Source organism: Tachypleus tridentatus, chromosome 2 (assembly GCF_004210375.1).
Source record: "Tachypleus tridentatus isolate NWPU-2018 chromosome 2, ASM421037v1, whole genome shotgun sequence".
NCBI classification, from domain to species: domain Eukaryota; kingdom Metazoa; phylum Arthropoda; class Merostomata; order Xiphosura; family Limulidae; genus Tachypleus; species Tachypleus tridentatus.
The window spans coordinates 110,788,929-110,814,256 of NC_134826.1; the positions used below are offsets into that span (position 1 = coordinate 110,788,929).

Here is a 25,328-nt window from a genome sequence, read left to right on the forward strand (position 1 = left end):
AGACTCTTTCTGTGTGGATCTTGCCCTCACTGGCCCCTCCACCTTGTCATTGTTGGATTCTTAGCTGAAATTTGAGTTATATTTCAGAAGTCAACATTTTCCTATACCAAAAATGTATTTCTGATAATACTTTTCTTCTTACCCTTTCTTCCCATAAATTGGCCACTCTTGGTTTGCTAATCTGGATTGTCTAGAAAGGTGGATAAGAAGAAATAACATGAAGTTTATACATGGAGCTGAGATAGGGGTACATTGACATAGGTTAAGGGAATCATAAAATTTAACCTGTTATGGGGCATACAGTGTGATAAAGGCTGTAGCAATATTTATGTGGGCAGAGAAGAAAAACTTTTGATGAGATAAAGTGAAGGTAAGTTTGCCAGAAATATATTTTCAGTATACAAAAATGTTACCTTTATATATCTTGTTTTTAATTTGAATACATATTGAGTGATGTGTGTCCCTGTTAGTATATCCAGCAAAATATTTCAACATTGTTCTTGCAATGTTGACAAATATAATGAAGAATGTACAACTTTTATGCTGGTTAATACATAGTAATAGTTTTGTTGTGTATTTTTCTAGTTGATTAATATCTTAAAATTTGATTGACCCTATGCATGTCCCTAAAAGAAATTAAGTTTGTGATTTGAATAAATTTCATAGCTTACAGCCATTAACTCTCTCATGATGGGCTAGGCATAATATACATTTGTGCATGTTAAGTATTTATAACATTTGGTACAGTGTGTGTATCTCACAAAATTTGGTAGACTTTAGTAAATGTTGAAGTGTTTTGTGCAAAAAAAATCAGATTTTCTTTAATGAAGTGTTTTTACTGAAGATTTGTTTTCAAATTTCAATTTTTACACGTTATATCTATATAGATTATTACTATTTATAAATAACTTATTAAACTTATTTTTCTTAAAATATAAAACAGTAAATAAAGAAGTAAAACAGACAGTTATCTCTTCTAGCTATGAACTTTAAACTTGGCTGCTGCTTAATATAGGTTCCTAAGTCTTTTAACATTTTTCAGTTGGAGGATGTGAAGTGAAATGTATTTTTTAGGTTTTTTATATATACAGTTGAAAAACCAAAAAAATCATTAATTACTATATTGATACTATAGAATTCCATTATTTATCAAGCTTAATGACTAAGCTATACATAGATCTAAAAATAATATGAAATTTCGAGCAAACTAAAGAAACAACCTACCTCTTTGAAATCTTGATTTCAAGAACAAAGACACCTTCTAACAGATTAAAATAACTGAGAGAACCACAATGGTGACATTCTAATCTGTCGATTGGCTTTTCACATGTCGTATATTGAAGTAAGTGTATATAGAGGACCATTTCCAAAAATAGAAAGAGATAAACTGGGCCACACTATTTGATTCAATGTATAAGCCATATTTCAGCAAATTAAAAGATATGAGGTTCTTATTTTATCAATATTCATATTTTGAGGCCCTAATTCATACAACACTATAGACTTTTAACATCACAAACATCTAATTTGAACCAGTGCTGCATTCAGCGTACCACGTGACTCACAAAAATTGATGTTTAGGTGCATTCTTTTAATATTTAATTTTACATTAAGACAGTAACTAATGTATCATTTGAAAATTTGAATTATAATTTACAATTTTATACCAAACTTACTGACATAAATTTGTAAAATAGTAATTCAATAAAATTCTGAATGCAAGTCAACAAATGTGATGACATGGTTTTTGACCTGTCCTATTATAATTGATTTTACATAAATGACATTACACATTATTTATTGTGATAACATATTCAAGATAATTATTTTAGTCTAAAATGAAAAAAGCAAATACTCTGAATTTAACTATTGCATGGAATAGTACAAACTCATTTATGTAAGCTATCTTTTTTTCTAATGTTTTCAAAATGCTATAATCTAGGATATCTTTAAAACAAGTGTATTATAAGTATACTATACATTCATGCTTTCCATTTCTGAATAGAGTAACTAGATTTTTTTCACATTATCTTTAGTAAGTATATATAATTATGGTGTTTTTTAAAATGGACTATTCAGAGATTTATTTATCCCTTAAGTTTTATCTTTTACTTGAGATCTGCTTCTGTAAAGAGAAATTTATGAATGTTATGAAACCTTAGGTTTATTATGTATAGCAAGTGATAGCATGAAAATATTTTATACCAACCAACAGATAACTGTCAAACGTAATTAGAACTATATCCAAATATTAATTCACTATTATAAGTTCATAATAAATTCACAAACTTGAAATAGGTTCCTTTGTAATTTTTTCAAATTGTATCACTTGCAATTTCTGCAAAAATGTGCAGTAATTCAAAGTATAGAGATGGTATGCATATGCAGCATAGTATGCTGTTGCTGGATACTTTTCAGTCAATACCTTAGTACTCGAAGCATACTTTGTTATGTTTTCTTTTTTAACTCTTATAATTTAAACATTATTAAATTTTTTTATACAATGAAAAGAATATTTTTTTTCTTTATTTGGGAATTGAGCAACCAAAAGCAATATAAATAGTTTAATTGTGGTCAAATAAAGCACATTTGATCATATTGGACAACAAATTCTATACCACAGCAAGTTAAAAATTACAGTTTTAGTTAGATTTCATAAAAAAAAAATCACTGTATAGGAATACATAATAATAAATTTCTATCACTGATTTATAAAAAATAGTTTTCCTTTAAAAGTAGCTTATATAATTAAAAAAGGACAATTACAGTATTTATTGAGTGTTTCATTTTACTAATGGAAACCCAGTATTAGATAAATGGATGTTGTATAAAGAGAAGTTTAACTTAAATAGCTTAAACTGTAAATTTTAGTGATACAGACATGACACAAAATATTATTACTTCATATATGAAATTTCTCTTCCTGTGTAAATATTGTATGTGTTGCACTGCACCCAATACTTTGTGTTAGGTTTAATAGCATTATTACAGGTATATCACTCTTTTCATATTTTAGATTTGTAACTCTCTCCAGTCTAATAAAGACAGAAAGTGATGATAAAGATGATGAAGGACAAGCTTTCTATGCTGGTGGCTCAGAGAGAAGGTGAGTGAATGAAGTTATTGTTTTTTGTACATTTCAGAATTTTAGATTCTGTTCTGTGCAACTTGTGTGACAACATTTATACTGTATACTTGTTGCTATTTTTCTATGGTGCAGTATTACACATAGATTGGCCAGAAATTTATAAGAACCTGGAAAAGTTGGGAAATTTGCAAAAGGAGAATTTATATACTCAGGGAACTGAGAAAAATTATCCAGCCTGTAAAAGTCCAAAAATCCAAAAGTGTGATATTGTCTATAAATATTGTTGATTATGCTTTTATTGCTACCAATAATATAATTAAAAAAAAAAGCAAAGACTCAAGTACTGAGCACACCATTAGTGACAGAGTTCCAGTGTGATTGGACTACACTGATACCTTTTTGTATTCTTTTCCATACTACCTTTCATTCTAATTGAAGGCATTTTTTTCTGCATGTGTTGCAAGCTTTTACTGAGTTATGTTCAAAGTTTAATGTTGGTCAGTCATATAGAGTTTGGTAAAAGAAAATAACATATAACATTTTAATGCAAATGCTTGATTAGGTAACATAAAGAATAACAATGATAGATTTTTTACAAGGTATGCTCACATGCAATTGACAGTAACCTGTGCATTAAGTAATTTTGTTGTGTAATATTAGCTACACAACTGCACATTGGATTACAGTTTGTGGGGGGCTTCTGTTAGTTAAACATGGTTCATTGGACAACAAAATAATAAAATTTAAATATTAACAGAAGCATACTGTTACAAGTTTAAAAATGTTTAGAATAAACAAATATAGTTTCGTATTACAATTCAAAATCATTGCGGAAAGAAAAAAGTATACAGTAACTTTATTTACTATTTTTGTATGGTGGTTACATGATCAGTCAAATTGATCAACTTGGTATAGAGTTAGCTTAGGGAAAATAACACACAAGTTATAATGTTTTACTGAATCTTACTTAGGAGGTTTTAGAGTAACCTCAAATGAAATCAAATTCTCATCTTAAACTGTCAGTAATCTTAAATTGTTGTGAGATGAGGACATATATTCAGATTTTTGGTGGTCCTCTGAAGGGCTATGAGGGTGGCTCTCGATATTTTGGAGTGACTTTATATTCATTCTTTCTTGTGCATTATTTCAGTCTGTTAGGTTTTGAGCCCTACTGTGGGGCAGTGGTGAGTTTATGAACATGCACAGCAGGGACCCAGGGTTTGATTTCCTGTGATGGATGCAACAAATTGCCCAAAGTTGCTTCACTCTAACAAAACAACTTTTTACCTCACAAATGCTGTTCCAATCAATGATCATCACAATGGTCTTTAAATGACCTATCAAAAACAAAAAGGAAGTCACTTCAGGTTCAGCTACCTTGGATTCATTTTTTTTCTGTTGTTTCCTCAAGTGTGCAATGTTTAGGACTTTTTTTCAATTGATTTTGAGCCTGGAACATGCTTGATAGTTGAAGGGTTTGGAGCCAGTATTTAGTTTTTTTTCCCATACGTGGATATTGTGATTCATCCTGGAAGGCTTACTTCTTCATTACATGAAGGGATTGTTAGGCTTTATTTGATATGTTGTCAGAACATCATGATTTTGCTTGGTGTACCACCAGATGAAGACATTTTTTTCCAACTCTCACATTTTGGGATTATGGTGCAGAGTATGTAATTTACCTATACAGCTTTATTCCATGATGGGATAAAGCATATCTATGGACTTACAAATCAACTTCAAAGTTTTGTTTTCTTTTACTTCACTTTGTTAGAAAACTCTTGGAAACATCAGCTTCATTTGAGGATGGGCTGGATTCATTGTTAACGTGCATGTTGTTCAAATTTTGGTTTCTATATTTCTCCTGGTTGTTGGAGTCACAAACCTTATCAGCTCCTACAGAGATGTCATAGTTCTTCCTCTATTTATGAGTACTGATCCTCGACATTAGTTCTTCAGTATATTGGTACTCATATTAGATTCTCTCTATGTCCAAGGTGTCCGCTGCTTAGATGAATCACCATAAGTGTCAGTGATTATTGTATGCCTTCAGGTGCTGTGGGAGCTTAATTCCGAGAATTTCTGAACATGTGGTAATCTTAACCTTTGGTTCAGAAGCTCTGCAGGTCCTTAAATCACTCTTGATTGATCAGGTCACATTTTCTCCACTATTTTCCTCACACCCTATAGGTTTTCCATTTTCTGAAGTTCATATGTATTGGAACTTAGTTTTAGGGTTATTCGAGTCTAGTTGGTGTAGGGATAGTGAGAATCTGTCTTAGTTGTACAGAGTTTTTATTCCTTTTGGTGTTTGGACCTATGAAGACAGGAGATTAGTGTCCAGTTGCCAAGCTTCCTTGTGTATATCAATGCCTAGATTCTCCAAGGTTTGTAAGTTACTTGTTCCTCAGTGGGTGTTGATGTTTTTACTGGGGATTGGAGGTGTCTTTCTTGGTTGTTGTCAGCTCCTATCTGCACTGCTCCTTAATGGTGGAGTCCTACAAAGATCAGGTACTGCAGTTCCAGGTTTTTTTTCCCTTTGGACTTGCATAGTCTTAACATGGGTTCTGTTGTATTGTACAAGTTTTCTTATCCCTTTCATTCCATCGTACTGTGCACATACCATTCCACTGATGACTGGTTCCTGCTGGCAACATCTCTGTTGTTAGACCATCACATCCTGATTTGACTTTTAGATACAACCCAGGCAGACTTCCCTTTTGGGACTGAGACATCTATTGTTGTTCCATTTCAATGTGTCATCAGTCTCTCAGTTAGGATCAGCTGTCTCTCTTCCTGTTAAACACTATAGAATAGGTAACACCACTCTTATTCACTTCTCTTTGTGAGAATGTTAGCATTACTTAAAACCTTCATGTTTTTGGGACAAGAACACACAATTCTTTTACTGGTCTTTACTGCAGTTATACCTTTAGAGATCCAAGACAACACTTTATTCTGAACTCTTTGAAGGTGAGATAAATTCTATGAGTCACATCTAATCAGATCTCTCTTTTCTATGCCCTTAGCAGCCTAGTCCATTTGCCTGCAGATGTTGCTGTGTGAAGTGGTATGTGAATCTCCCCAATGCCTTTATATCACATTATTTGCCTGATTTGACAGTCTCTACTACTGAGGGTTTTATTTACATCTTGTAGCTATCTTAACTGTTTTTACTCAATTATCCCAGAGAGGTGAATATTTTTATTTATGCATTTCAGGGTCCCTTTCCTCGTTTTCACAGGACCCCACTCTGTGACAAACATTGCCCACACAGTTGTGCTTTTATAAATCCAGTTTTGCACTAGGAACCACTATTTCACTATAATTATTACTTGTTGCAACAGACTCTGTCGAAACTAGGAGCTCATCAGGTGGTATTACCATACTATGCTGGACTATCATGAGTAAAGCTAAAGGGGATCCTACTCTTCCCTACCTGTAATGAATTGAATAAATCAGGGTTGGTTTGCTTTTAAAAATTTAGGAATCTTGATTTAACTGTTGCTTTGTTCTGCAGAATTCCCTGTCATACATCATTACTCTTCTAAACTCTACTAGTGGAGCAAGGGAATCCTTCCCCCACTCAGCTGCAAGTTACTGGAGTAATGAACAAAAGCTTTTCCTCCAGAGTGTTTGAGTGAATTCTTTTAATTCTGGAGAAGAGGGTGAAGTTGAAGGCCCTCCTGCATGGGTCCCTGGATGCTTTTTTTCCCATATGTTGATAGGAGAGGCACCAGCCTATGTAGGATCCTACTCATAATAGCAGTTCAGGTTTGTCACTCTTCTGAATAGTTGGATTCAGTGTAGCCCTTCATTTTTTATCAATAATGGGTCCATATATTATTAATCAAAGGAAGTTAACTGTCTTCTCATAATTCTGAATGTGGACTGATCCCATCTTGGGTCCTTGGTTAAGGACAGTTGTTCCACATCCTCCACATAATTTCAGGGGTAAGTGGAAGGTTCCTTACCCACTTGGTTGGGGAGTGAAGGTGAATATTCATAATTTCTGTTTCTTTTGATTGAGTAGTGCATACACTATTCCATCATTCTGAATCTGTGGTTTTGCCACTTGAGCTTCTTCAGTTGAAGAAAAATGTTTTTCCACTTTGCTGTTGCTTACTTTTTTATTATGATTCCAGTGGTATAGATCATATCACTCTTCAATTACAAGTTGGGATCCAGTTAAAAAATTTATATATATAGATTTGCAGTCCAGTTTTCTCTATATCAATGTCCTTGAGACTTTGGCTATTCACTTTGCTTGCCATTATCCTCTTGACTCATCAATTTGGTCTTATTATCATGATCCATTTAGACACCACCTCTGTAATTTCTTCCATCCAAAGAAATGAAAGTATTTACTCTCGGGATGTTTTTTTTAATTCTTTTAATACTACCTTTCTAACATCTTTGAACACCTAGTTTCACTCTTTTTGATCTCAGGTTCCAGACTTTACAACTCAGACAGTATGTTTAAACTCTTCTTTTACTTCTCGTTTATACTACTATCAGTTACAGGATAGTTTTATACCTTTCACTTTTGACATGTAAGGCTATACACCTCATTTAACTGGTTTATTCTTCTTCAGGTTAGGATACTTGATTTTTTGTCATATCTCCCATTAAGTTCTTCATCTTTTAGCTGTTGACATCCTCTGAATTGAGGTCTTGCAAGTGGGAATGTGGAAAACCCTAAAACTTTTGTGTTACATTACTTACACTGATGTACAAAAAAAAGATGTAATGATCCATTCTTACTTCTCTAACCAAGAACACAGCAAATTACTTAACCACATAAACTATCAAAACCCTAATAAATTCACCTGTGATGTTGAAAATCATGACAAATTTTCCTTCTTTTCAGGCTCAAAAACAAAACAATGAATTTAACACCTCCATTTGCAGAATTTTTTAAAATTTTTTGTTAACATGTTTTGAAAGTTTTTGCCAAATATTGTTCAAACTAAATTTATTTTAACTTTTCTTCAAATGGCCTTATTTGATTTTCTTGGATTATATTTGCATTCAAAACAATATGAAAAACAATTTATGTTCTTTAGAACATCTTAATGAAAAATAGATATCCTCTATCTTTACTTGAAAATTTGACACACAACTTTTTACGAAGAAAAAACTCCATTCAATAATATATCCAATGACATTCCAAATTACTTCTAATACTTGTTATTCTTTACCTTGGAAAACAAAGTTTTTTGAAAATCCAACTCAATAAGCTACTCAGGTCTTTTAACTCTCAAGTTAAACTATATATGTTTTCAAATTATCCCTTTGTGTCAGTAACTTTTTAAGACTAAAAACATTTTACTTTTCTTTCATATTTAAAGGTCGTATATAAATATACATGTGGATAACTGTAAAGCTACCTACGCAGGTAGGCTTTTTGCCATTTACAAATATGCACCTTGGAACACATTGGAGTTTTTGATGGAATTGGACTTAAAACTTCAAATTCCACCTAAATTTCCAGTATACTGTCACAATGAAAAATCATCACTCCTTGTGCCCATAGAAAAACTTTTCATTTCATGACTAACTTATGGATGTAATTATTGTGAACTGTTAATGAAAGAAAGTCTACATATTGTGAATGAAAATCCAAGCCTCAACAGACATTCCATTTCTTTTCCCCTTACTTTATTCAAGTAGCTTTCTCTCTTTTTTGAAATTGAATGTTTTATAACTTCCTAACACTGAAAATGAAATTTATGTAATTCTGAAATGTTCATTAAAGATGTTTACACCTGTTGCCATGGCCCAACTCTTCATTGTCAGACTTTTTTTTCCACCAGATGAATCAGTTATTTACACGTGTGAGTTCATTTACTTTTGTCTCTCTCCAATCACTGTTCTCCACTCTTCATATTGGCTCTAAGAGGATGAGTAGTGAATTTTTCTCATTTCTTCATTATTAGATGTATTTATTTTTGTTATGGAAAAATGGAATTCACCACATAGTCATTGTTGCCTTGAAGAGAATTTTTTCCCTTGAAGTTCACACTTAATGGGAGATAAGAAATAATTGTACCCATCTGTTTTTGCTCAATGCTCACTGTTGAGATGGGATTTTTCAAAAGACTACTTTGGTGATACATACAAACACGTGGTTCTTATTGTTCAAGTCTTGATTAACAAGACTCTCACTTTTTTTCTTTTTTTTTCAGTATTGAAATACATGATTGACACACAATTTTATTGGTATTCAATAACATTTGGGAGTTGCTTTAGGTCATTGAAATTTACCCTCAAGCTTGCATTACATCTGCATATTCAGAATGTTCAAGAATATTCTGTATGACTTGAGAGTAGTTTCTAAAATTTCTGTAAGACAACTTCAACAACTAGAGATAATTATTGAGTATCTGGAATACTACATCGTGCATGATGTATAGCCAATGCATTATTTGTCCACAAGTTTAAGCTTGCTGGCTCTGAAAAAAAAAAAAGGAATCCATTGCATCTTTGTTGTTTGAGTGTGTCTTAGAACATGGTTTACTTCTGATGTCATTTTTGCTCCTTGAAATGATCTTGACTTCCATAATATCTTGTTAAGTTTAAGAAGGTGAATTCTGACCTTTTTAAAATTGTCAGTGGAAACTTTTCTGAACATCTATGATGTATATCAGTATGGAACTCATTGGTTTACCATTATTTGATTCAGCTTAATTCACATAGTCAAAGCTAGCAATGTTTAAGAATTTTTAACTTTAAATTTTACCTTCCATATCATATTTTAGAATAACTAGAAACATATACAGCACCATTTGTGACTCTGCTCTCACACTTGACTAATTTCTGCTATCCTTATTTATGGTAATGCATGGTATACTGTTTATATGCAAAAACGGCTTGTTTGGGTTGAGAAAATATTTTACATAGAAGAGCGAACAACGTTTCGACCTTCTTCGGTCATCGTCAGGTTCACAAAGAAAGAGGTAACTGACCGGACAATGAATTAACATTAATTCATATATATAACATATATATAATTCATATATATAACATTAATGAATTAGACAAAATAAAACAATACTTCATCAACATCAATAAGTTTCCTCCACAAACCGTAGAAAACATTATACGCACACACCTAGACAAAAAGCAAAATCAACCAACTAAAGTAAATACAGCTCACGAATCAAAAAACCACGAAACCATATACTGCTGTATACCATATATTCCTGACATCAGCAAACAAATAACCAACATTTGGCAAAAATTAGTAACAAAATATGACATTCCAGTTAATACCAAATTTATTCAAAAACCAGGCACAAAACTGAGGTTTATACCATGTAAAAACTACATTGAAAAACACAACACCAACATTATTTACAAAATACAATGTGATAACTATCATGACGTCTATATTGAAGAAACAAGTAGAAAAATGGAAACCAGATTCAAAGAACACAAAAAGTTACCTTCACATGTTTTTGAACACTGAAAATCAAATAAACACAACATAACCATAAAAAACAGCCAAATACTAAATAAAAAAATAAGCATAAACAACAAGTTAGTTCATCAAATTTCTGCCTGGCTAGAGTTGCTCTGGTCAACTGTAAGTGCTGTTATTGTAAAGTGGAAACATCTAGGAGCAACAACAGCTCAACCATAAGGTGGTAGGCCACACAAGCTCACAGAATGGGACTGGTGAGTGCTGAAGTGCATAAAAATCATCTGTCCACAGTTGCAACACTCAATACTAAGTTCCAAACTACCTCTAGAAGTAATATTAGCACAAGAACTATTTGTTGGGAGCTTCATGAAATGGGTTTTCAAGGCCGAGCAGCTGCACACAAGCCTTAGATCACTATGAGCAATGCCAAGCATTGACTGGAGTGATGAATCACACTTTGCTATCTGGCAGTCTAATGGACAAATCTGAGTTTGGCAGATGCTAGGAGAATGCTACCTGTCTGAATGCATAGTGCCAACTGTAAAGTTTTGTAGAAGAGGAATAATGGTCTGGGGCTGTTTTTCATGGTTTGGGCTAGGCTCTTTTGTTGCAGTGAAGGGAAGTCTTAATGCTATAGCATACAATGAAATTTTAGAGAATTGTGTACTTCCAACTTTGTCGCAACAGTTTGGGGAAGACCCTTTTTGTTTCATCATGACAATGCCCCATGCCCAAAGTGAGGTCCATAAAGACATAATTTGCTGAGGCTGGTGTGGAAGAACTTGACTGGCCTGCACAGATCCCTGACCTCAACCCCATCAAACACCTTTGGGATGAATTGAAATGCTGACTGCGAACCAGGCCTTCTCACTCAACATCAGTGCCCAACCTCACTAATGCTCTTGTGGCTGAATAGGAGCGAATCCCCACAGCCATGTTCCAAAATTTAGTGAAAAGCCTTCCCAGAAGACAGGAGGCTGTTATAGCAGCAAAGGAGAGACTAACTCCATATTATTGCCCATGGTTTTTGAATGAGATATTCAACAAGCACATGTGGATGTGATGGTTGGGTGTCCACATACTTTTGGCCATGTAGTGTATCTGACATACTTAATCATAGTTAGTGGTTATTATTGATTACATTTCTGTATCATTCTAAAGTCAGTTTTATGAGAATTTTGTTCTGATTTTATTTTATAAATAAGATCAGCAACATAACATAAACATTCAAATGTAAAAGTCTCTGACCACAGAATTTGGAATTTGATGTAAGACCAACTATTCCTTTATTTATGTTGATAAAATCAGCCCAATGTGTGTTTCTGCTTAGCATCCCTTTCTTAATATGATTTTCTAGTGCCTTATGAAAGTTCCTATTCAATGTAAATAAATTAATGTTGTTCCATTTTTCTTGCAATTTTATCCTTAACTAAAATGGGTCAATAAATTATTTATCAATTTAAATTGTCATCGTTATTCTTGACAATAAAACAAAAACCTTTTAAAATAAATTGGGTACATGTATATCAGTAATTACATCATATTTTGTCTGTGTATTACTTCATACTACAGATACATGTTTTTTTCCCTATTGGGCCAAGAATACTCTTTGTTTATTGACAAATAACAGAGTGAATTGTTTACATCTCTTATGATCTGTAACATGTTTTATGTAAATACATATCAAGTTAAACTTCGTTCCTTTATAGTATATATTCATTTCTAGTGGACAACAAATCCTGGGACCAGGTAAAAGAAAATCAGGAAATGATTTTGTGTCTGAAATATTTAAGGCTGCAAAAGAGTAAGTGTTTGAAGATAATTTTAGGCTTACTGAATGACATTAATTGATTTACATTTTGCACATTTTTTAAAAATTCTTTATTGAGGTTGTTGATTTATAGTAAAAGTCTTATCAGGGGTTATTGAAACTATGGTTTCTGAAAAACTGCCAAATAGCTGTTAAAAAAGACTAGGCATTCATTTTTAATTGTAAGTTCTAATCATGTACATTCAACATACATAAAATCTTTATTGAATTTGCTCTCATGCTGTCAACAGTCATATGATTTTATGTTTTGAATGTTCTTGACACAATGCAGAGCATGCTTCATGAGAATATACATAAGCTCTCCTTTCCCACTGTATTTCAGATCTTATTATTCATGGTTATGCTCATAACTTTGCTTCTTGGATGGATGGTAAATAAATTAAAGAATGGGGAATACCCAGAGAGAATATCCCACAATTCTCATACTAGGGGTAAAATTTTTTAATATAGCTTTATAAAATTAAGAACCTAAGACTTAAGTAATATTAAAATTGGGATTGTTAGCTATGTTTCTGTGCAAACTTTATTTGTATAGCAAGATAAAAAAAAAAAGTAGTTGAAGAAAATTTTGAATGTAATGCACTAAAAGCTTGTGATATGTACAGAAAACAAAATGCCCATAGTGAAAGTGTAAAAAATAAGGGTTTGGATTTTATCATCATTGTCATTCTGTCCATCTATTATGTTATTACAAAGCCTGGGTAATACTATATTTTATACATAATTAGAGATTAACTATCTGTAATTTAGTACTTACACAAAATGAGTATGCTCAACAAGAGTACATTAGTAACATGAAGGTAAAAACTTTCTTTAGATCTTTTGGTTAACTTAATTTGTAAGGGGATTACATATACCCTTCTAGGAAAGTAAGAAATAAAAGATTTTGAAATATCTGTTAAGATCATAACTAAAAGGTTAGTTGTGGAACCAGTCAAATACAGTATTAAAAAAATTACAATATTTCAGACATGGAGCTGAAGTGGTGGAACCAGGCAGCTCATCTCATGAAAACAACAAAGTACCAGTCTTTAAAGGAACTGGATATAAACTTGGAGCCACAAAAGATGATACAGAAGTTGTCCATAGTGGAGTGCTCCAAAAACCCCGACCCCCAGTAGATGTGTGTCTCAGACTGTGGAAAAATGGTTTCAGTGTTGATGATGGACCACTGCGAGAGTATGCAGACCCTGCAAATAAGGAATTTTTTGAATCTGTTCGTAGAGGGTTAGTTATGTCTTTTTTCTTTTTAACTTGTGTGAATAATTGAAAGAAGTTGTCAGTCTTGTTAATTCATTGTGAGTGATTAATCTGAAGGGAATATAATATCCTTCTCATTTCCAAAAAGGTTAATTCGATTAATTTAGAGAAGTATTGTTTTATTTGTATTATACATGTGTATCTGTACAGATTGCTTAATTGTGATATATGTATAGAAGTATGTGTTGGTAATGATTTTTTCTCTTTTTTTTTTAACTGTTCAAAACACACACACATGTATATGGTGGATATTGTAATGATTTTTCTTATTTTTTTTCATTGTTTAAGAAATAGGTCCAGGTAAATTGCAAATTGTGTTCTTGTAAGAACTTCATTGCTGCCATGATAACAAGGACCTTTCCGTTATTCAGTCAAAGACATGTACACACACAAATACATTCTGTAATTCTTAGTACTGGAACAACTTTCAAAATAAATATAACAGATTTACAGTTTTTGTAATATTAATAGGTACAGTATATTGTATAAAGTTCCTGTTCCTGTAAGCATGTTATTCCTGCAGCGTGAAAGGATGTCTGATTGGTCTTTAATTAGCTTTATTTTATTTGTATTGTAGTACTGTTCCAACAGTTTCAGATATAATTTTTTGACAGCTTAACTTTTGTTATAGCAGTTTCTGGTATATTGGGCTTGAAACTATTACAGCAAAATTCAAAAGGCTTGTCATGTTATCTGAAAATGTTGTTAATAAAGATTTTTTCTTCATTTTTTTTTTTTTTTTCTGCCAAACCTATATTTCAGGCTCTGTGATTCTCAAATCTTTTAACAAGTAAGGTTACCACTAGACAAATAATTTATAGGTTCATATTAAGTTAAACATCATTATATCACTGTAAACAGCATTGGTATAACTTTCATGGTGAGCTTTTGCAATTTGCAGAAATTGAGTCATGAATTTGACTTGTACAACAATATATGGTAAATCTGAGATTTCTTAATGAATTATCTCAAAAACTAGAAAGAGTACAAGTATCTTGTGTATAAATAATGACACTCTTATAATTGTTCTTACTAAAAAATGTTAGTTTTCTATTGTAGCTACTTGTATTGACAACTTGAGTTGAAAGTGATTTTCATTTGCATAACTTCTAGAACTTCTTAAAAAGGTTTCAAAAACATATAAGGTAAATTTTTAATAGATGTATTTTGCTTTATTTTCTCTACCATATCATTAAATCTAATATAAGCACAGAGTGCAATGAAATAATTAAAATTAAGAAGTAGAAAAAACCCATACCTTATAATTTTTTTGTAGAATATCTAGAGATTTTCTGTAGATTTAATTCATTATTTCAGGTCTTTTCCTTTTTTACATATAGTTAATTTTTAATATTTTATTTTTCTTGCTTTTCCTTTAATACTTATTTTTCATCTATATACAAATCAATAGTGTTCTTGAGGTATATTGCAATTTCTTTGGGAGAGATATGCAACCTTTTGGCAAAATATTTGTTTGTTGATTAATATTGTAAGCCTTGAGAAAGATGCAAATTATGATGTATAGTTTAAAAATAATTTAAACTTTTTGATTAGACATCTTAAAACATAACTAATTAAAGTATAATGGTGAGACCTAAATACACTTTAAACAATATCTCTAACTATAACATATTCAGGTAAAAAAACAACTGTAAGTGATAGTTAATCAAGCAGCCAACAGTACTAACTCAGTTACATGCAATTCCTTTTATAAAATGCACACCAGTTTTGAAATAACTACTGTTACATTACAATGTAAAATTAGCTCTTTCTGATGAGCATATATGAGTATCTAACATTGACATGTAAGCTATAAAATTAAAATATTTTGAACATGGGCATAATAAATATTAAAAACACATCTAAACATGAATTTTGTATGTCACATGGTATTTAAAATGCAGAATTGGTTTGAATTAGCTGTTTATCAAAATACAGTTTGTAGTTGTACATATTAGGAACTCAAGTAACCAATATTAAAAGGTTAAAATATAAAATAAGGACCTCCTTTATTTTCTATTTGCTAAGATATCACTCATGTACTGAATCAAACTTAGTAGCCCCACTCATCTATTTCCATTTTTGGGAATTGTCATTCATATACACTTCAATATATAGCATATGAATAACCAATCAAAAGCTCAGAATTTCCTCCCGGTGGTTTTCTCATTTTCAAAAATAATAGCATCTCTTTCTTTTGAGACAAACATTCATACTGATAAGTTGAATCTTTAGCCTGTTTAAAATTTCATATCTTTTGACACCCAGATAGAGCTTAGGTACTAAACTTGATAAATTATAGGGGAATTCTATGGTATTGTTATAGTAATTTATGATTTTTGGTTATTCAATGTACAAGTCTCATAACTAGAAGAGGTTATTGTTTGCTTTATTTCTTTATTTACTGTTTTAAGTTATAAGGAAAATAAGTTTAAGTTATTTATGAACAGTAATAATGTGTGTGTGTGTGTGTGTGTGTAATACATTATAACTGAAATGTGACTGTATGTTACAAAATATGAGTCCACTGAAACATAGCCAAGAAAGGTCATTTTTGTATTTTTGGATATGGTAACATGAAAATACATGGATCATGTCATTGTAACTTCTGTTATATTATCCAGAAAGTTCAGAAAGTCACTGTGCACTTGTATATTTATTAACAGACATGTTTCAATATAGAATACAGGAGGTAAATATGAATGACAATTATAAACAATGTTGAAAGTGACCTCCATTGTCATCAATACAGGCCTGGATCCTTCTTATTTTGTTTCTAAACACTGCTATCAGTTGCTGGCTTGAAATAGACTGAATAAAATATGATTACTTTCTGAACACCCTGTATGAAACAAAATATCATGTTTTGTTGTAAAGTTAGTGCTACATCAAGATAAAATCAGCATTTTCAAGCTTAATATCCGGTGTTACTAGTTTTATTTTCCTTAGTTTGTGATTATTGAAGTTTAAGTTTACATAAGTATTTTTGAGGATAATACAAATTTGATTGTATAACTCTGGAACCTGCATATTAAGGATTACTGTTTTAAAGTAATGTAAAAATTTTCTTGATTGAAAAATTAATGTCTAATAAAGAATGCCCTTGAAATTTGAGAGCATGTTTTTTCTCAAATTTCATGTAATGCACAATAGAGAAATTCCATGAAAAGTGTTGTAAGTCATAAGAGTCTCACTTCTGCATGAGTTAACAAGTACATTAGTATCTGCAATGTTTTTTCAAATGTTTTTATAAGTATTCACAATGAGAAATATCTTTATTAAATAACATTCTGGATATACTGAAGCATTCAACTTAGTAAAATATAAGAACCAGAGTTAATGATGAGTTGTTTTACATAGATAGTATATTAATTAAAAAAAAGCAATAATTGTTACGTATAATCAAAACTGTAATTATAAATTTCTTGATCTATGTTTCAAAGCTACCTGTAAAAGTGCAGTACTTATTAATAATTTATGATCAAAAATACGTATATCAGAACCATTTCTATAAAACAAACTTTCGAAATGTATGTGATGCCACAAATTAATACCCAAGAAACTAAAATTTATTGATTATAAAGTATTGAATCATAATTGTCATGATGTAAAATATTGTTTAGTGTATATATTATTATTTACTTTATTTTGTGAATTATTATTTTATAATTTAGTTTTCATACTACAAGAGATTTAAAAGCAGATGATTATTGGAAGTTGAGTTTGTAATTCAATGACAAGAATATAGCAAGCAGATGATTTGATAATAAATATATAAATAGCATGAAATGAACAGGAAACAGCAATCAGATAAAGACAATGGCAGAAGAGAGTAGTCATGGCTGAAGAAAAGTGTGGTGTGAAATTAACTTGGGTAGGAGTGATAGGCCTAACATTTAATATGTTAGCATAAGTCTAACAGTAGAAAATGATAAAAAGAATAATTTATTTCATCAAAGTGTGGTTCTAAAGTAATTGGATCAGCTTGAGTGCACTTTGACAATAGGAGCAGAAGATATTTTAAAGAAAGAAGACCAAATGATTACTGGAAGCAACTGAAAAATAATGATTTAATTGTTTTCCAATTATTTTTCTGTAATTTGTGATCACTGAATTATGAACTGTCATCTGAATTGTTAACTAAGCCTGGTACTGTCCCCTGCTGGTACAGTGGTAAGTCTATGGAGTTACAATGCTAAAATCAGGAGTTTGATTCCCCACGGTAGACTCGGTAGATAGTCCAGTGTGGCTTTGCTATAAGAGAAACACACACACAAAAACCTGATACTTAAACAGTTAATAAAACAAAATTAGAGCTAAAACTGAGGTAGCAGTAGTATTCAGATGTTATCTTGACTTGCTTACAGAGAAATACCCAGGGAACTAGTACAAGCAGCAAGGGGAGAAGTAAACTTAAATATGGAAGATCATCGTCAAGAGGACTTTCTAGCACCAAAGAGAAAATTGGAAGTTTTCTCAGGAGAAGGTCATCGATTAGGCAGGTAACAACTTTTTTTAATTTCCTTTCAACATGTTTATTTATTACTAATAATTTTAGTTTACTAGGTGGAATACCCAATAAAAATTTTCCATGATAGCTGTGGCTTTTTCTATTTAATTTAAAAGTTTTTTTTATTTGGTCATTCAATATATATAACTGGTTGAAGATTAAATTAAAGTAAGTACATGTATTCTTGAACATTTCCTTTAAATGGTTATCAACACAAAGGTTGTTTAGTCATTTAATAAGGAAAAGATATGTTTCCTCATTTTTTTTAATCAGTTTAATTATTGTTCCAGGGACAGTGTTTCTCATAATGTCATTAGTAGCAGAATGAAATGTTTTCTTTTAAGAAAGTTAATATCAATTGTGTTATACATGTGATAAGAAGACCTTTTCAAATATGGATTGTTAATACATTGTGTGATACCGATTATACCAGAAAATTTCTGTAGTGAGAAACATTGTTAGTTTATTTATTAAAACTAGCCTTTATATATATACTGTATGATATTGCAAATATCTTTTATTGGTGTATTTACTTCAAAAAGACTATAATAATATTATGTATCATACTTGACTTTTTTGTTTTTTATAATTTCTGTCATACTGATGGCATATCTTTATGATGCCATATGGCAATTATTATACAGTTGCACGCTGTGTGAGGGATGTGTAAATTATTTATGTATGGTAATGTAAAGAGAGTTGGGGAGTGACAATGAATGTTCATAATTCCAGACAGGATGAGTTCTATTCATTCACGATTCTGTCATTCTAAGTTTGGGGATGTTGCTTTTTGAGCTTTTCAGATGGAAGAGAAGGTTTGTCCACTTCAATGTTGCCTTCTTTTTTGTCATGATTCTTGTGGTTTGGAATGCATCACTCTTTGGCTAGAGGTTAGGATCCAAATAAAATTGGAGGTATGAGTGTTCTTGGTCACTGGTTGAGCTTATATTGATTATTACTCATGTATAACACCATCCTTGATACAAAAACTAAGTACATAGGGAAGGGCATACCTGCTCTGGATGTAGAGCAGTTCCCAGCTACGGAACCTCTTGTATCTTGGTACATCCACGATCTATGCATACATTTTCTGTATGAATAATGCCCTCACCAGTCCCTCCAGTTTCTCAAGATTAATCCCTGGCAGTTGAGTTATAGCTATAAGTGTGCATAGAGGTAAGTATGGTTGGAAATACATTTTTAATTTGGCAAAATGTTAACTTGTTTTGTGTTTCCTAGGTCTTTCTGTTTCACATGGAGATCAGTGGTTTAAAAAATGAACCACTAGAAAGTTGTAGGAAGGTGACTGTTAAAAATGGTGTGGTAAATAAATGAGTGAAATATCCAAGAAATGCAGATTATTATTGCTAAAACTGATGTAGTATATGACTTAATTCTTTATAGAATTATTTATACCATAATTTTCTGATTATAAACTGCCGTTTATACCCAAATTTTGTCTGTAAAACATGGGGTTTATGCACAAGTTAGATATATTTTCAGAAAAAGTACTTCAAATTTTCTGCTACTGAGAACTTTCTGCATAAATTACATGAAATGTTTAGTAGAAGCATTGTCACATTTCAATAATGCATTTTGGCCCAAAAACTGCCACATAATTTTCTGTATAATTATGTAATTACACTATGTAACAAAATTTTTACTTTTTCTTGTTCTTGAGTAGAACATGTTATTTCCCAGTAACTTATGTCTAAAGTAAATGGAAAAGACCGATTTTTCTCTTCAAGCTTTGCTTTTGTGACCTAAGTAATGAAATTTTCAAATTTTCCAAAACATTCCAGGTAGATTCAGTGCTGAGTAGCTGATAAAGAATTTTCTCGATCTTACAAGAATTTTCTAGAATGTTGTAAAACTTACAAGAATTTTGAAGAACCTTTTAGAATTTTCTAGAACTTTCCATAGTAATATATATATATATACAGGGGTTCACCACTTCAGTTTAGTTCTAGCTGCCTAAGTGAACACATAGACCTATCTGATTTTATCAGAGATGACATCAAGAAGCTGCAAGCATTCTTCAGACGCATTCTGCTATGTATGTGTTCAATTTATCATGACAAAAGCAAAAAAGTACTCTGTGACAGCATCTGCTAAAATGCGTGAAGCCTACAAGGCATATTTCAGCATGCCTGTCAGGGATCAAGACAAACCCTGGGCAAAAAAACTCTAGAAGGTAAGACAGACAATTTTTGCTTGCTTGAATAGTAAGATTTTATATTATACAAATTTTATACCTTTTAAATTTTTTTTTTTTTTTAATTTCCAATAGTATAGAAAAAATATCATGTAAAATATGAACCTCTTATTTTGATCTTTTGCAGGATGGTACAGAGGAGAAAAGAGAGCCATGAAATTTGCTATTCCAAGAATTTGGCATAAACCCACTGACCACTCAAGCATTTGCTACTTCTGCATGGTGGACCCTTCCAAACATTGGGCTGGCAAGAATGCATTTGCTATCATATATACGGACCTTCCATCATCCATCAACTCAGTGCCACACTGCCCTGAGCTCTCTGTACCCACTCTGCCAGAAAGAAGGCAGCCATCCTCAGAAGAGAGCAGCAAATCAGAAGAGGAGGTAAATGTTGAAGATCCAAATTACAATTTCAGAGGTGCAGCTGGTGAGAGAAACCTCTACTACCTCAACTAAAGAGACCTCAATGACTTGATCAGAGATCTTGGTCTAACAAAGTTGAATGCCAAGCTTTGACATTTAGGTTTAAGGAGTGGGATTTGTTAGATGAAAATGTGTAAATCACAAGTCAGAGGAAGCATTACCAATATTTTTCAAGCTTCTTCACTCATCAAGATGGGCTCTGCTTCTGCCACATTGTATCCAGTCTGTGCAAGGCAATTGAATTGCCTGTAACCCAAACGAGTGGTGCCTCTTCATTGATAGCTCATCCAGAAGCCTCAAAGCTGTGCTGCTCCATAATGGGAATAAGTATCCATCTCTTCCCGTGGCTCATTCGGTGCACCTCAAAGAAATACAACAATGTCAAGACCTTGCTAGAAGCCTTGAAGTATGATGAGTAAGGCTGGGAGGTTATCGGAGATTTCAAAATCGTGGCATTCTTTATGGGTCTCCAAGGAGGCTTTACCATGTTTTCCTGTTATCTTTGCCTTTGGGACAGCAGGGACACTGCAGCGCACTACAACAGGAAGCACTGGCCATAATGGATCAAGTTCTCTGTGGGGAGGCACAATGTCAAGTGTGACCCACTAGTGGACCTCCAGAATGTGTTGTTCCCACCATTGCACATAAAATTGGATCTTATGAAACAATTTGTCACAGCTCTTGGTAAGGAGACTGCAGCCTTCAAGAATTCTTCCCCTGAGCTGGACCACAAGTAAAGAAGATCCTGGAGCACACAGAATTCCCCAAAAAGTTCAGTAGGAAGGGATAAAAGCTTAGGACAGCTTTGTCGCAGTGGTATGGGCTTCTTGAGCAATCACAAGGCTGAAAATTGTGTGGAAGTGGTTGAGGCTCTGGTGAAGAAGTATGGCAAATATGGGCTACAGGACGTCCCTGAAAGTCCATATTCTTGACACTCATCTTGATAAATTCAAGCATACTCAGAGGAGCAAGATGAGTGCTTCCATTAAGATATACTGGATTTTGAATGCCGCTACCAAGGAGCGTATAATGAAAACGTGATGGTAGTCTATATTTGGGGGCTGATATATGAAAATAATTTACGTTACAGTTGCAAATCTCAAAAAACTACTCACTTCTAAACATTTTTGTATAACTTTAGTATAAATACATGTAAATCTTGATTTATACGTTGTTTTATTCAGATCTTATGTAAATGAAAATGTGCAAATTTGCTCGTTTTTACATAGGAAATAGGTTAATTTCTAAATTTCATTATTGAGGTCACAGAAGCAAAGTATGAAGGGAATAATGGCTGTTTTCTGTACTTCTACAACATAAGCAATTAAGAAATAACACATACTCTCCTGAAACAAAATTGATGTTACATACTATTATACTTGGAACAAAGAATAATAACATGAATGAGTCAAACAGTGTCCTGTAACAATCATAATTTCTCTGGCTTTTTGACCATGTAATAAGAGCCTTTAACAATTTAGCTAAACAGTACAAAAAATAAAGTAACAAAATACATTATTTGATAAATCAAAACTTTAGCTTTCTGTTGGGTAGATTTTCGGAGAGTAAAATTTAGAAGGAGCATGGTGTAGAAACATGGTTAAGTATAGAATACTTGAATAAATGAATGAAGCATGCACGTGTATTGTTGTCTTATATTTTTGCTAAACATTATTGGAAAATAATAAAATAAAAATTCACATTATTTTTTTTTTTACTTTTATGTTTTGTAATGTTCTTTTTAAAAAAAATTGCTATTAAGAAGCTCATGGAATATATGTGAAGTGTTTTCATCTAAGTCTGCTGTCAACTTGACAACAGCTGTTGTTCATACAGGAGTTTGTTTTTTTTGTAATATTTGCTTGTAGAAGGTGCTATTTATAATTGTAAAATTATGGTAAGAACAAAAATCCTGTCTTGATTAATATTAACTTATTGAAGCAAGCTACCTAAGTAGATTAAAGCTAAAAGTATATACATATATTGTTAGTGTTATAAATAAGTATAGGTAATTAAATGTCGTGTTCAAAATACTTCTTGCGTTTAGAATTCATTGTGTTATCAGTTGGACACCCTGATTGTTGATCTTCACCAAACAAAATTTATCTTTATTCTTTCATGTTGACATGCGTAAATCTTTTTCTTTAAAGGATGAAATAATTTTCTAATGTTTTACATAAAGTATGGAGTTCTTTATACACAAATATATATCTTTTGGAGTAAAAGCTAAATTTCAGTTTTAGCACTGATTTATCTTTTGAATTACTATAAAATACCTCTATCCTAAATCAATGAAAAATTAAAATTATGTTCTGGTTCTATTTCTTTATAGTTATTTTGAAAAGGTAAAAGATAAAACGGTGTTCAACAAGTTTTTTGTTGGTTTTTTTTTAATTTCATAATTTGCTATTTAGATTTACAACTTTCTGATGATTGGATGATGTCCATATTAATTTTTTACTGTTATTTTCCTTGCACCTTTATTATCTAAACCTACTTTGGTTGCATATTTCATGTCTTTGTTCTGATTGTTAATGTTACAGCAAAGCCCAGTTTAGGTTCCTTTGGGTGTCAAATTCTGAGGGTGAAGATTTACAATGTGAGCATGAACACTTAACTTACTAGAGTGACACTACTGATGTCCAATGTAACAATTATACTTTGCCTTAATACCATAGAGATGTCTTGTTTTAGATCTATTTAACACTCCTACAAAAAGTGAGGCCCAATAGACCCCAGAGCAACTTGAAAGGTTATTAATATTAGGCTAATAATTTTGTATTTAAATGAAATTGCCATTTAAATCCATTAATGAATGGATTAATGAGATTTCCACCGTCCCTATCTACTATCTAGCGAAACCACAGCCAGGGGAACGGGCTTGGAGAAATCAGGACTAGAAACGTCTTTTCGTAGGAGTGTTAAGGTATTCACATGCATATATTGGTGTTTGTGACTTTTGACATGAGCAAGTGAAAAATGAATATCTTTTTTCCTTTGGCCTTTGAAGTAATCTGATGAGTACTCATTTTGAAACTGGTAACATTTATCATTTTACACTATTAAAACAAATGTATGTGATTATTCGATAATAATTACAGGTCTGAGTAAGCATTCTTTAGCATATAATAATAAGGTTGATTGCTGGTTACCATTTGTCCTCAAAGATGCAACAAATAACACCTTGGAATCAGTTGTTGACAGCATTATAAACAAGTTGCTTAATAATTTAATTAAAAGGGAATTTCTTTTAGTTTCAAACTGTGTAGGTATGAAAGGTATACTTACCAAACAACCACTTAACAGATGACCAACTTGACAACTGACCAACAATTATGGAAGTCAGTCAAATATCGCTCTCTAAGTTCATTGATGGTTGAGTGACAAACAGGAAATCTTGTATCATTAATGAGCTCAAGTTTTGTGTTTACAAGGATCCACCCAATTTGTAATGTATTCTGCATACATGTACCTATCTTTTGCCTCAAATTGTAAATGTATTTGATATCTGCATTTACTCTTAAGTCAATAACAACATTAGAACACTAAAATTAACTCTGTATACATGCTCAATCATTTTGACTGCTTTGTAACCACCATGAAACTATACATACTTTGAATGAATTAAATTTGACATCATGAAATTTAATAAGCTTTCAGTGACCCTTGCATGTTTGTTGTACACAAGAAAGTCACATGTTTTTTAATAAAATATTTTTTTATAATATTTTGTCTAGGAATTTATGAAGCCATTATTGGGTCAGTTCGATGAAGGGTAATTTTTTGTGCCATGAGCAAAAGTATTTTTTTCATCTTGAAGGTTTTATATTTCATGTATGTTTAACCTTCTAATGAATATCATAATAATTTTTTTATCTTAACACAAAATACAGCCAAAACATCTGTAGTGAAAGTTAAAAAATATGAAATAAAATCAATTCATGGACTGGTGGTAGAGGCACGAAACTCACAACATGCAAATCATAGTTGATGTCTATGTCCCTGGTGCATTACTGAAACCAAAATAAAATTATATATTTTTTAATTTAAATTCTTTTATCGAATCTAACAAGTTTATAATTTTTACATTTTGATTGTTTTTGTTAACAAATATATAATAGTAATTAAGAATATATATAAATATAAACTAAATTTTGAACTCAACTTTAAACCAGTTTCCAATTAAGAGCTTTCAGATTCTATTCTTTTCTACTATGTTTTTACATTAAGAGACAAATATATTTGCTCAGCTATGGGAAAAATAAATAAAAATGCATTAACTCTCCATTTCTTTGGGTCATGATGCACAAATCAGGATCTTCTTTACAGATATATCTATATCAAATTTAATTAAACAACGTTATTATCAGTGTGTGTTCTTTTTCCATATAGCTTTCAAATGCGAGTTTTAGAAAACATATCACTCACTAGGTGAAGTTAAAGGAACTATTGTAATTTACTTAGCTTTCTAACTAAGCTATATGTTAGATTTTATTACCACTGCTTAAATCAACATTTTTGTCCAAACCCATTCAGCTCCTGTGGCAAATTATTGACTTTTATGGCTCAAAC

At 31.8% G+C, this 25,328-nt stretch overlaps 1 protein-coding gene across 1 annotated transcript in view; it reads left to right on the forward strand.

The window, feature by feature from the left end:
* The window catches only part of LOC143244838 (NSFL1 cofactor p47-like), a 55,855-nt gene that overhangs the window by 18,552 nt on the left and 11,975 nt on the right, over nucleotides 1-25,328 (forward strand). Inside the window, exons 3-6 of the mRNA XM_076490231.1 lie at nucleotides 3,017-3,106; nucleotides 12,241-12,318; nucleotides 13,315-13,572; nucleotides 17,973-18,107. Of these exons, the coding sequence (XP_076346346.1) occupies nucleotides 3,017-3,106; nucleotides 12,241-12,318; nucleotides 13,315-13,572; nucleotides 17,973-18,107 (561 nt within the window). The remainder of the gene's footprint in view (nucleotides 1-3,016; nucleotides 3,107-12,240; nucleotides 12,319-13,314; nucleotides 13,573-17,972; nucleotides 18,108-25,328) is intronic.